At 39.1% G+C, this 13,178-nt stretch overlaps 1 protein-coding gene and 1 long non-coding RNA gene across 5 annotated transcripts; one reads left to right on the top strand and one right to left on the bottom strand.

Moving 5' to 3' along the window:
* LOC119911539 lies at nt 1-1,850 on the top strand. The gene is made up of 2 exons (XR_005445906.1): nt 1-83; nt 1,684-1,850. It is a non-coding gene; the product is annotated as an uncharacterized LOC119911539 (long non-coding RNA).
* Nucleotides 1,851-5,488: 3,638 nt separating this feature from the next.
* LOC119911536 lies at nt 5,489-10,912 on the bottom strand. Of its 4 annotated transcripts, XM_038730442.1 has the most exons (5): nt 10,747-10,912; nt 7,934-9,343; nt 7,171-7,289; nt 5,919-6,242; nt 5,489-5,697 (listed from the first exon to the last, which is right to left on the bottom strand). In XM_038730442.1, exons 1-2 carry the CDS (start codon nt 10,820-10,822, stop codon nt 8,730-8,732), a joined length of 690 nt encoding a protein of 229 aa, XP_038586370.1. In that variant the 5' UTR covers nt 10,823-10,912; the 3' UTR covers nt 5,489-5,697; nt 5,919-6,242; nt 7,171-7,289; nt 7,934-8,729. The 4 variants fall into 4 exon arrangements, 3 of the variants coding, with proteins under 3 accessions (XP_038586370.1, XP_038586372.1, XP_038586371.1); XM_038730444.1 differs by lacking the exons at nt 5,489-5,697; nt 5,919-6,242 and adding an exon at nt 6,906-7,004; XR_005445904.1 differs by lacking the exons at nt 7,171-7,289; nt 7,934-9,343; nt 10,747-10,912 and adding an exon at nt 6,356-6,476.
* Nucleotides 10,913-13,178: the final 2,266 nt, after the last annotated feature.

The raw sequence follows: 13,178 nt of genomic DNA, 5'->3' as shown, positions 1-13,178 counted from the left end.
ACAAAATCCACAGATACATCCAAAGGAAACATCTGAAACGAACTGCCAACGAGTGAAAGACAGACAACCACTAAAATACACAGGTGAGTGAGAAACTAATTACACACAGGTGAAACCACTAAGACAATCAAGGCCAGGCAGGAAGTAAAACAAGACAAGAGACACTAGGGCAGACAAACTACAAACTAAAACAAGAAAGTAAAGCTAACTGAAACACTCAAGGAACAATGTCACAAAATGAAACATAACACAGACAACATAAGTGACTTGTTGAAAAAACCTACAGATGTAAAGAACATAGAAACTGTGAAACAAGATTAGAAAACACTAATGACCTCATAAGTAAACCTGACTAATAAACAAATGACCAAAGTAACACATACTACAGCGAAGAGCAAACACAAGGGCAGGGAATAAACAGAAACAAACACAAAACACACCTAACCAACCCAAAGCTATACAGACAACTGAGGAAGTCGCAATTTGATCATTTGTTGGTAGAAACATGCATTTGCTTAAAAAAAGCTTTTCAGCTATCGTTTTGGTGTTTTTAGTTAGTTTAGCTTGAGTAGCTGAGATAAAAATATACGTCATGTGTCCACACAAACAGGAAGGATGATTGAAGAGTTTGTAACAGAGGGGAGAACTCAGCTTGCATTTACAACAGGAGTCAATGAGACACGACTGTGACTTACAATTGACCCTTTGCCCAGCCACACCTCGAATACGCAGCTGGCCAAGGTCCGACACTTTCACGGCTGCGCGCCATTGACTCGTATGCAACATTGCCCTACTGAATTTAATGTTATATCGCCCTACTGTTCTGCGTTTTAATGATTGTAATAGTGAACAGAGACCTAAACTAAACATATTTTTAGCAAACACTAAATGCAACTTTGAAAGATCAACATCTTTTCTGCAGCTTAAAGCTCAAATGCAGTCTGTAGCTGCACATATGCCGGAGCATTTAGCTCTTAAAGTTGAGTAGGTTGGAAGAAAATTGAGTCTCTGCTCCCCCTGAAACCCATTCATTTTTTTCACATAAAAATATTAATATAAAATCAACCATTACACATATCAGCAATAAAAGTAATGCCATTATCAATCACATAAAGTTTGCTACTGATTTGAGCATGTGCAGCAAGTTATAACAACTTCCTGTTTCATGGCGCAGAATGGTACATTGCTGCCACACCGTTGTAGGAAAACTCAGAAGCTTTGCAACATAACACTATCAATGTGTTACTTTTCTTTCTGAGTTTTGAAGTAGAGATGGCCAACCTAAAAAATGTGGTTCATCATAACGCTCCCTATCGCCAATAGGTGGCGCTATGACCATGAGTGAATATGAGCTTGTAAATGTGTTCAGGGCTCTTGTCAAACTTGACAAAAGCTAGCTAGCATTACTGCGCTAACATGTTAGAGACGTAACAAATTCCTGTTTCATGGCGAATCATTGATATTCCACGCCACGGGCACCGCCGGTTGGCCAAAACTCAGGACTTTTGAAAACGTTTTTAATAAATAAGGTTTTTCACAGTAAGTCCTGCTGTGAGTCTTTCTGATCTTCTGTGTAAAACGATGTGAACTTTAAGTCATAAATGCAATTTTGACTTCTTTATCTGGGCTTTAATTAGTCATCCTGACTAACGTGAGTGATGTTTTAATTTTCTTTCCATTCAGCTTCTCTGCCTCGGCCAGGACGCGTTCTTCAGATGATCATGACCAACCTGAGGAACCGTCCTCTGAGCAGCACAAGTGTCGCCTCCATGAGGGAGTCCAGAAATTAAAAGTTATATCTTGGAATGATTACCTCATCGCAAAACAATAAAGCTATTAAAACTGTGAAATGATATTTCTATAATTATAATCTCTATTTGTGTTTCTGTATTTATACTCCTAATTAAACAACCCATGACTGCAGAGACATATTGTGGTTCCAGGTATTCCAAAGACTTCTATTCCTGTCATCATCACGCATAGACCAGTAATCTCAATATGATTGTTTTAGTCAACCGAGGGTCAGTGGTCGTGGTGGTGGGCTAGTGAGCGTGTATAGGAAAAATGTTAAATGTCATCAAGTACGCTGTGATGAATTTAACTCCTTTGAAGTTCTCAATCTTAAACTTGGAGGGCTGCAACCTATCATATTTGTTATAATTTATCAGCCCCCAAAACCGCCTGGAGGATTTTTATCAGAACTTCCTGAATTTTTATCTACTCTGGTTTTAAATTATGACAGAATTGTTCTTTGTGGCGATTTTAATATTCATGTTGATGACCCCACCAATGTTAATGCAACTGACTTTTTAAATACGGCCACTTCTTTTAACTTCAAACAACATGTCAAAGGGCAAACACATAACCATGGTCATAAACTGGACTTGGTTTTTACCCTGGGTGTCAGCATTTCCTCTGTGGAATTAGTGGACATGACCATATCTGACCACAGATGTATTGTTTTTAGCTGCGATGTTACTCATGCCGCCTCACCAAGCTCTGTGTGTTCTCGCTTCTTTAATGAACAAAGTGTTTCAAAGTTTTGCACATTCTTTCAGAGCCAAAGCCAACACCTGTCTGATTCCAACACCAACAATCTGGTCGATCACTTCAATCATATCTGTTTGTCGTCACTAAATATTACTGCTCCTCTAAAGGTCAGACCTACATCTAAAGCTAGTAAGCAACCCTGGATAAATGACAGCATTCGCAGCCTAAAAAGGGAATGCAGGAAAGCAGAGAGCAGATGGAAAAAATCCAGTCTCCAAGTCCATTACCTCAGTCTGAAGGATTTATTAATTAACTACAATAACTTGGTTAAGGATGCGAGAACACACTATTTTTCTGAACTCATTACTACAGATAAACACAACCCCAGGTTTCTGTTTAAGACTGTGGATCAGCTGGTAAACCCAACCCCTCCTTGTGCCTCAGCTGGAAGTAATGATGACTGTGAATTGTTTTTATCTTATTTTACCAATAAGGTGGTGTCAATCAGAGCCTCTATTACCCCCGCGGCCTCTTACTCAGAGGTTCCTCACCAGCAACAAGAGAGTTTTAACCAGTTTTATCCCATCAACTTGTCTGAGCTTTTAAAAACAGTATCACAAATGAGAGTGTCCTCCAGCCCACTTGATGTAATACCTACAAAGTTTTTACTGAAAGTAATAGATTCTGTTGGGCCCCATTTGATCTCTGTTTTCAACAGCTCCCTATCTACTGGTTGTGTCCCTGATTATTTTAAAACGGCTTGCGTGAACCCACTTTTAAAGAAACCTGGTTTAGATCCCTCCCTCCCACATTTAGACCAATTTCTAAACTGCCTTTTATTGCAAAGATTCTAGAAAGAATTGTGTCTAAACAGCTGCTCACTGTACTGGAAAATAACAAATTATTTGAAAAGTTTCAGTCTGGTTTTAGGAAGTATCACAGCACTGAGACTGCCCTGCTTAAAGTCACCAATGACCTTTTAATGTCTGCTGATGAAGGCATGTGCTCAGTCCTAGTACTCCTGGACCTTAGCGCTGCTTTTGACACCATTGATCACAACATCATGTTAGACAGACTGAGGCACTGGGTGGGGATCTCTGGTACGGCCCTAGAATGGTTTTCATCCTACCTGTCAAATAGGAAGTTTTGCGTGTCTGTAAACAACTATGTCTCCTCGTTCTGTCCAGTTAAATATGGTGTGCCTCAGGGGTCGGTCTTAGGACCCATTTTGTTTTCCTTGTATCTACTTTCCCTTGGATATATTATCCATAAACATGGCATTTCTTTTCATATTTATGCTGATGACACACAAATATACTTGCCCGTCTGATCCACAGACCCTGGAGTGCTGAGTTCACTTAACAACTGCCTTTGTGAAGTTAAAAAATGGATGTCAAATAATTTCCTCCAGCTGAACTCAGACAAAACTGAAATCCTGGTCATCTGGTCCCAGCAGATGGCAAATCAATACTGCCATCTGCTGGTTCCCTAGTAAATCACATTAAGCCTGTGGCAAAGAACCTTGGTGTTTGGTTTGATAGTAATTTAAATTTCGAGCAGCACACCACAAAGCTTGTTCAATCATGTTTTTATCAACTTAGAAATATAGCAAAAATTCGATCTATGTTAACTTTTAAGGACACCGAGACCATTTTACACGCCTTCATCTCATCACGCCTGGATTATTGCAACAGCCTTTTCACCTGTTTAACCCAAAAATCTACTGATCGATTCCAGACTGTCCAGAACTCAGCTGCCAGGCTTTTAACCAGAACAAAGAAATATGACCACATTACTCCTATTTCAGCTTCATTACACTGGCTCCCAGTATGTTTTAGAATTGACTTTAAAATTCTATTGATTACTTTTAAAGCTCTTCATGGCCTCTCGCCTTGTTATATTTCTGAACTTTTAGTCCCATACACACCAGCACGTACCTTGAGATCCTCGGGCAGAGGTCTGCTGTCTGTTCCAGAGTCTCGACTGAAAACTAAAGGGGACAGAGCGTTTGCTGTCAGGGCCCCGAGGCTCTGGAAGAGCCTGCCCGAGGAAATCAGGTCGGCTGAGTCAGTGAACTCTTTTAAGTCCCTTCTTAAAACATACTTTTATAGGAGAGCCTTTCCCGATCTTATTTGACTTTATTTTATCCCTTTTATTTTATTGTATTTTACTAATTTTATATTTATCTTAAATGTGTATTTTAGTCTTTTAAGGTCTTTTAGGGACTTTCGTATAACGCCGGGAGGCTCCACTGAAACAAGTAAATAACATAAATGCTAAATAAATGTCAACATTTTCGTTCACCTACATTTTTTATTTTTGTATTCAATGTATTTTCAAAGGACCACAATTCATCTAAGTCTAAGTTACAGTTACATCCAAAAGTGAGGGCCTATTAGGTCTGAGGGTTTTTCATCCCACAACTGCAGGTTTTTCTTATTTTTGAAGACAGAAATATAGGAAGGATTCAAAATATAGGCCTATCAGACGTTATTCGCTGAATATGATTTGCAGTGTATAATGCCAAGGTAAATCCAGACCAATGACTACCTAGAGAACCTGTCCTTTACGCCATAACCTAACCTTTCAAACCAAGCACAGTTCTGCAGGTTTAAAAATACATGACCATCAGTAAAATAAAGTAAACACATGCCCATTTCTGTACAGCTCTTGACGTCTGATTTCTTGTCATATTATTCATAGAGGTAAAAACTATTTAAATGTTTAGAAGAATGATACAAGTATTCAGTTCTTCATTTATGTGTTTGACCTGATGTTGAGAAAAATCATTAACCTTGAACTGACTGAGAAAATAGTACAATGTAAGTTATCACAGCCCTTTGATCATTTATATTGATGTAACCTGTGGGAGAACACGACGATTTTCATGCTGACTTTACTGTTTAAACCAACTTCATCACTCAGATGTGCTATTTTTAATTCATTTGACACTAAATCCCTCATTAAGACCCTTAAAGTACTATTCACACACTTTACCTTGTCCAGTGAATATGTTTTATTTATTAAGGACAAAAAGCAGGTTGAACACAAACATTAATGATGTTCATCATGGGACTACACAGCCACATGTCAGAAGAATAAATTCAGTGTTGATTTTGGTCTTCTTGATGACAGACAGGAAGATGTTCGAGACAATAAACTGTCTGTGATGCTGCTGCAGATGAGGAGACGTCTCGCTCGTCCTCCCTTGAGTTACATAAAAACAGACAAGAGGGAATAAAACTTAATGACTTCAGCAACAAGGTGAACACATGAAGTATTGGTGTTCATTCTGAAAACATCAAGAGAACATAAAATAAATGCACATTTATTAGAAAGGAGGATGAGAGGAAAGATTACAAGGGCAGATAAGAGGGAATAACACTTAATAACTTCAACTATTATAATGAAGAAGAATGAATACATACTTTTCATTTATGCGGTCTCCTTGTCTCATGTCGTCTGGTCTTGGTCTGGACTCACTCTGGACTCAGTCTGGAGTAGTGTCGTCCTCGTTTCCTCTCCTCTCAGTGAAAGACAAATGCAGAAAAAAGAATAACAGTTAATAACTTTAGCAAAAAGGCTGAAGGAGGAGAACTATTGATCATAGTAGGAATTCTGATAACATCAAATAAATGTGCATTTTCCCTTTAAAATGAGCGAGTTCACAGTTCAGGCTGTCTCCTCTCTTCTCTTGTCGATCTTGGTCTGGACTCAGTCTGGACTAGTGTTGTCCTCGTCTCCTCTCCTCTCTGTAAAAGACAAATGGCAGATAAGAGACTTCAACTGAGGTAAACCACTAGTCCAACTGGAAGTTGCATATTATTAATGCTAACTTGATAAAATCAAATAAATGTGTATTTACCTTTTCAGTGAGCGAGTTCACAGTTCAGGCTGTCTCCTTTCTTCTCATTGTCTGATCTTGGTCTAGACTTGGTCTGGACTCAGTCTGGACTTGCTTCGTCCTCGTTTCCTCTCCTCTCTCTAAAAGTTAAATGGCAGAAAAAAGAACAAGAGTTAATAACTTCAGCAATAAGGCTGAAGGAGGAACTATGATCACGTAGGAATTCTGATAAAATAAAATAATGTGTATTTACCTTTTAAATGAGCGAGTTCCTGCGATGGACTGGCGACCGATGCAGCTGGGATTGGCTCCAGCCCCCGCGACCCTGTACACAGGATAAGCGGTTGACGATGGATGGATGGAGTTCACAGTTCAGGCTGTCTCTCTCTTCTTGTCGGCTCTTGGTCTTGACTTGATCTGGACTAGTGTTGTCCTTGTTTCCTCTCCTCTCTGTAAAAGACAAATGGCAGAAAAAAGAATAACAGTTAATAACTTCAGCAATGAGGGACACAGTAGATCTATTGATAAATGTAGGAATTCTGATATAAATAAATGTTTATTTACCTTTCAGTGAGCGAGTTCACAGTTCAGGCTGTCTCCTCTCTTCTCTTGTCGGATCTTGGTCTGGACTTGATCTGGACTAGTGTTGTCCTTGTTTCCTCTTCTCTCTCTATAAGTCAAATGGCAGATAAGAGACTTCAACTGAGGTAACCATTAGTCTAACTGGAAGTTGCATATTATTAATGCTAACTTGACTGCGGAGCCCTACACAAGCAAAACGAACTATTGATCACAGCAGGAATTCTGATAATAACATCAAATAAATGTGTATTTACCTTTTCAGTGAGCGAGTTCACAGTTCAGGCTGTCTCCTTTCTTCTCATTGTATGATCTTGGTCTAGACTTGGTCTGGACTCAGTCTGGACTTGCTTCGTCCTCGTTTCCTCTCCTCTCTCTAAAAGTTAAATGGCAGAAAAAAGAACAAGAGTTAATAACTTCAGCAATAAGGCTGAAGGAGGAGAACTATTGATCACAGTAGGAATTCTGATAAAATAAAATAAATGTGTATTTACCTTTTTAAATGAGCGAGTTCCTGCGATGGACTGGCCACCGATGTCAGCTGGGATTGGCTCCAGCCCCCACGACCCTGTACACAGGATAAGCGGTTGACGATGGATGGATGGAGTTCACAGTTCAGGCTGCTCTCTCTTCTCTTGTCGGCTCTTGGTCTAGACTTGGTCTGGACTTCGTCCTCGTTTCCTCTCCTCTCTCTAAAATACAAATGGCAGAAAAAAGAATAACAGTTAATAACTTCAGCAATAAGGCTGAAGGAGGAGAACTATTGATCACAGTAGGAATTCTGATAAAATAAATAAATGTGCATTTACCTTTTAAAATGAGCGAGTTCACAGTTCATGCTGTCTCCTCTCTTCTCTTGTCGGATCTTGGTCTGGACTAGTGTCGTCCTTGTTTCCTCTCCTCTCTGTAAAAGACAAATGGCAGATAAGAAGAATAACAGTTAATAACTTCAGCAATGAGGGACACAGTAGATCTATTGATAAATGTAGGAATTCTGATAATAAATAAATGTTTATTTACCTTTTTAAATGAGCGAGTTCACAGCGAGTCTCCACTCCTTTCGTCTTCTTCTTTTTGTTTCCATCCTTCACAAACAGCTCTGTGTTTATTACTTTGTCCACAGCTGGTTGCTGCAGTTGGTTTGGAGAGAAGTGCAGGTGGAATTAATATCTTCCTTCTTTCGATCAAGCTGTTTCTGTCCTCTCCCTCTTCTGTCAGTCTGTTCTTGCTGCTCGTCCTGCCTGTCATTGGTGGGTCAGTAGTGTTGTAGGTTTGACTCTGTCCCTGCAGCTGTAATGTCTCTTTCCTCACTCACTGCAATCTGCAGCTTGATCTGAACTGTTGATGAGTCGGCAACAATAAAGCTGGACGTGTTTCTCGCTCAAGAAAACACATTCATCCATAACGGAAGACTCGGAAGAAATTCATCTAAAGTCCTTTTGCTGTCCCCGGCTGCAGGGCAGACTTGTGTCTTGCAAGCGTGGCAAGTGGCAACCTGTGAACTCCCCGAGTTCCCCGTAGTTTCACCACGTCAGACACACAGGCCAGCTCTAAGAAATAAAGAAAGGTGCAAGACGCACCAGTGCAAGACGCACTGAAAACACTGAGCCTGTGTGCTACATCCATGATGAACAAACTATATACATATATACAATATTTACCCCTCAGACAACCACATGTTTCATATGGTGCAGGGGCCCCGGTGCAAGACGCTACCAGGGGCCTGACAAGCCCTGCCAAAAGCAAAGGCCAGCCCTGAGGAGTAAAAACTAAAGGTCTTTCATGCCACCCTGCCAGCAAGACGATAAAAAGTCAGTCACACTCTCAGGCGTTTCTTTGGTCGAGTGCTGCTCTCTTCCTCAGTGCCCTTCCTCTTCTTCCTCAGAGTCCGTGCACAATACGTGGACTCTCTGGTGAACTGGCAGAGGACGGACATGAGAATGCGACCGTCTCCGCTGTAGTCACTCACTCTCCAGCGGTTGGTCACCTCGGTGCCTTCAAAGCGGGACCCAGTGGAGATGACTCTGGTCACAGTCTCGCCATCAAACTCCATCCGTCGGACACAGTTCCTGGGGTCGGCCCTCAGGGCCCCCAGCTCCGTCCTCTCAGGATGAGCTGCAGTCAGTATATTAGGAGCTGAAGAGCTCAAGCCTGCAGTGGGAACCAAAATACCAGCTGGTTCGTCCGTTAAAGAGGGTGTGGTGTTCTCCCTCTCCTCCTGGTCCACGGGGACGAAGGGTGTGGCCGTCTGACGTGTCCGTAAGGACCCCTTGAATGGAATCAAAGGGAAGTCCTTGGAGCCTGTGATGAGGTGGTGGTACATGCTCAGGATGGACTCCCTCATGGAGGCGACACTTGTGCTGCTCAGAGGACGGTTCCTCAGGTTGGTCACGATCATCTGAAGAACGCGTCCTGGCCGAGGCAGAGCAGCTGAATGGAAAGAAAAGAAAAACATCACTCACGTTAGTCAGGATGACTAATTGAAGCCCAGATTAAGAAGTCAAAATAGCATTATGACTTAAAGTTCACATCGTTTTACACAGAAGATCATAAAGACTATGATTATTTATGTTGTTCAAGCTCAGCATGAATAATGTGAAGACTGTACAACACAACATTAAACAACTTTGGATCCAACTAACATCTTTTAAATATTAAAAGTTTTTCAAAGGTCCTGCTGTTAGATCATGACACTTGGTGGAAGTTACATTTGAATGAAATACAATTTCAGTTCTTCACATGGACTGAAGTCTGTCTCTCTTACAATAACATGTAAAATATGGTGTCTGTTTCATTTCTATTCTTGTATTTAATGAAATTAAAATCAGAAAAGATGAAAATGCAACTTTCACTGTGACAGTCTGCTCTAAAACTATTTGTTAGCTTCATTTAATCAAAGTGTAAGCAGTTAAATTTTCTCGAGCATATTTAAAAACACACATGTTGACTGGTGTGCTGCGTAGAGATTTAAATCTTTCCCACAATAAACTTTTCCAGAAAAGTTAGTCTACTTGTTTCTTGACTTAAGAAAAAAATCCAGAGTCGACTGCTGCTGCAACATAATGTTAAAATAGTTTTCCAGGACAAAACAAGATTTCCCAGGACATTATTTTACTGTTTGTTCTCTTTGCATGTGTTTTTCATTACTGGAAAATTAGTCAAATGTTTTCCAGGTTTTCCAGGACAGGTGTGTATATTACTACAAAGACGTCAAAGTGCCAAAGATGATATTTTGATCATGTAGTGAGCACAAGGAAAGCTGAGTATTTATTATTCAATGAGTTGGTAAAAATAAAAACTCCTTGAAGGTTGTAGGCTAACTTTTCCATAAACTTATGGACCAAACATCCCTGGACACCTGCATCTGCAGTGTTTACATGCCGACTCAGAATCATAAACAAACAACAGGTTGACCACACTGACGTCAGACGTCTGCCTGTGACTAGTTGTAATATTTGATGTCGTTTCCATGGCGCCTGCAACATACACAACTTTTAGCGCTTTTTAAAAAATGGCGCGGTCGCGATCTTTGTCTTTAAATTAACCTGGACAACCCCCTAAAAATAATTAGCAAGTTTTATAAATCACTATAAATGTTTCATCTGCCTCGTGCTCTCTCAGTAAAATCCATCGTGTTAATTAATTATTGTAATGCCGAGATAACAAGTTTAATGTAGGTTTAGTAGGCTATTTTAATGCTGTTCTGGCCAAATATTTCAAACAACATTACATAACTTATATTTATATTGATAAATATTGTATTAATTTATGATTTAACGTAGTATATTTTGTTGTGTTTAATCATGATATAGATGTGGTCTAATGTGTTTTACCATAGCGGTCATCCAGCAAACGGACGATGCCTAAAGTCAGCAGTTGTTCCTCACGGCAGAAACCACTGGAGACCATTTTTTTCCTCACTGCAACAGCTGCTTTCTCACTTCCAGATGTTCAGCAGAGATCTTTTCTTTAATGTCTGTCACCTTTCAACAAGTTAGCACTTTTCCACAGGTGAAGAGTTTCACTTGTCAAAGGTCAGCAGCTCCTGTCAGCGTTCAGGTGCAGAAAGAAGTTCGAACTTTGACCTCCGCCTTTATAGGGCCCGCGCAACGCGTCAGTCCTCATCACCATGACGACCACCGAAAATTCACTGCTGTATTACAATAAATAATTTATTTTGAATTCATGATTTGACGGTTCTTTAATAGTCATTAACTGTCTTGTAGACTATAGTCCGAAAAATAATTGCCAACTGTTTTGATAGGCTAATGATGAACCGTTTCAGACATTACAAATGCCAAACATTTGATCATTTTCTTTGTTGTAAGTCAGCAAACGAGTGAATACCTTGAAAGACATGAAAGAATTGGCAGATGTCGTCTTGGGCTGTGAGACTGTGTGATGGACATTTAGTCACTTTCTGACATTGATCAGACACACAGACTACAGCCTATGTTAGGGGTATATTTTTCCCAAATATCACCCGAATTCGAATTTCTATCAGACACACAGAAACTCCCCTATTTACTGGGAGAAATGCCCAAAATGTCAAATATTTGCTGCAAAATATCTCCTCATGCCATGAACTGAGGACAACCAGTGGAAACCCATAAATAATTGTACTAATTTTCACATTATTATTTTGATGGTTTGATATTTTGTGTTTTTGAATCTCACATTTGATACTTATTTTTTGTAACTAATTAATTCATTTTTGTTTTTGCCTATTAATATACACTCACACACGTTTACGGTTTCATCTATTTATTGTATTTGAATTTTTTTAATACATTATTTTAATAACACACACACACACGTTACTGTGTCATTTACTTATTTTATATATTTCTTAAAATATTTTACTTTTTTTTTACACACACACACGCTTACTGATTTATTTCTTTACTTTTATCTTTAATTTTTTTTTACGGAATTTTTATATTTATATATTTTTATTATTATTATTATTTTCTTTTGTATTAACGCACAAACACAACTTTTACTGTTTTATATCCTTATTTCATGAAATGTATGAAATTAATTGTCCTTATGTCATTTATATGTAGCTTTGGCAATATTGTTGCTGTACATTCATGCCAATAAAGCTACTTTGAATTGATATTTCTGCTCTCTTTGTAGGCTATTTATTTCAATAAAATGTAATTATTTTACAAGGTACAAGGTTGTTATTTGTCATTATACAGCACAAGGCTGCATTTTTTGAATTTGCATGGGGTGAATGTAAACAGCAGTAACCAGATGATAGTATGAAAGTTTCATCTTCACAATACAACAATGCAACAGTCTGACATTTGGGAAACAGAGTCCATCTTGACTGAGGCCTACACAGTTACACTTCCACCAACACTTCAGTGCACACCTCAATAAACATCTTGCTAAAATAAATATCAGCTTCAATCACGGAGTTTTTATTGTGAAAAAACAAGACAATAAAATACTACTATCCAATGAAAATGATAAAGAAGACATAGAAATACTCCATTACAAGTGAAAGTTCTGTATTTGGATTTTACCTCAAACAAATGTATTGAAGTATTAAAGTAAAAGTACTGATTATGCAGAATGTGCCCTTTCATTTTGTTATATTATTGTGTATATCATATCATATCATTGCTGAAGACAAATCCAGTTTTTGAGTACTTGATGGATGTAGTTACTTTCCACCACAGAAATGACACAATTCTGGATCTGTTGACTTTCAACACTAGAGGAGGCATTAAAAAATGCCAACTGCAGACAAACAACCCAGAAAAGGGTGATTTTTGTATATGTTTATTTTTCCAGGATGTAATTTGAGATGTGTTGGTGGAAATGTAATTGTGTATAAGTGGTGCTGTACAACCCGTGACCACTTATTAGGTACAACTGTACAGGGTTTTATATGCTGCCACTGATGGTCTTGATGAGTAGCAGCTGTGAGTGATCAGCAGGAAGCCAGGAGAGAGACAACAGCATACACACACAAAACACAGAGAGACATACTATAGACAAAGACTGAATCCCAATTTCCACAGCCGGATCTTGAGCTAATGTGCGATGGATTACATCTGAAGCACAATATAAAATCAAACAATAAGGGACTTGTAGTGCAGGTTCTTATACTTAATCTTGGAGGAAGGAAGGAAAGAATGAAAAAAAATCTTTCCTTGATTCCTTCATTCCCTCCTTAATTGCATCCTTCCTTGATTCCTACCTTTCTTCTTGCCTTTATTCTTTCCTTGATTCCTTCACTCCTTCCTTCCTT

The sequence above is a fragment of the Micropterus salmoides genome, unplaced genomic scaffold (assembly GCF_014851395.1).
Source record: "Micropterus salmoides isolate LMB-PRFRI ecotype aquatic unplaced genomic scaffold, ASM1485139v1 Ms_hic_scaffold_2, whole genome shotgun sequence".
Taxonomy (NCBI): Eukaryota; Metazoa; Chordata; class Actinopteri; order Centrarchiformes; family Centrarchidae; genus Micropterus; species Micropterus salmoides.
This window is presented reverse-complemented; position numbering and strand designations above follow the sequence as displayed.

Coding starts and splice junctions, on each gene's coding strand:
- LOC119911536 (XM_038730442.1), bottom strand. CDS start 10,822: ATGGTCTCCAGTGGTTTCTGCCGTGAGGAACAACTGCTGACTTTAGGC. Junction 9,344..10,746: donor TTTGCTGGATGACCGCTATG/GTAAAACACATT, acceptor CTTTCCATTCAG/CTGCTCTGCCTCGGCCAGGA.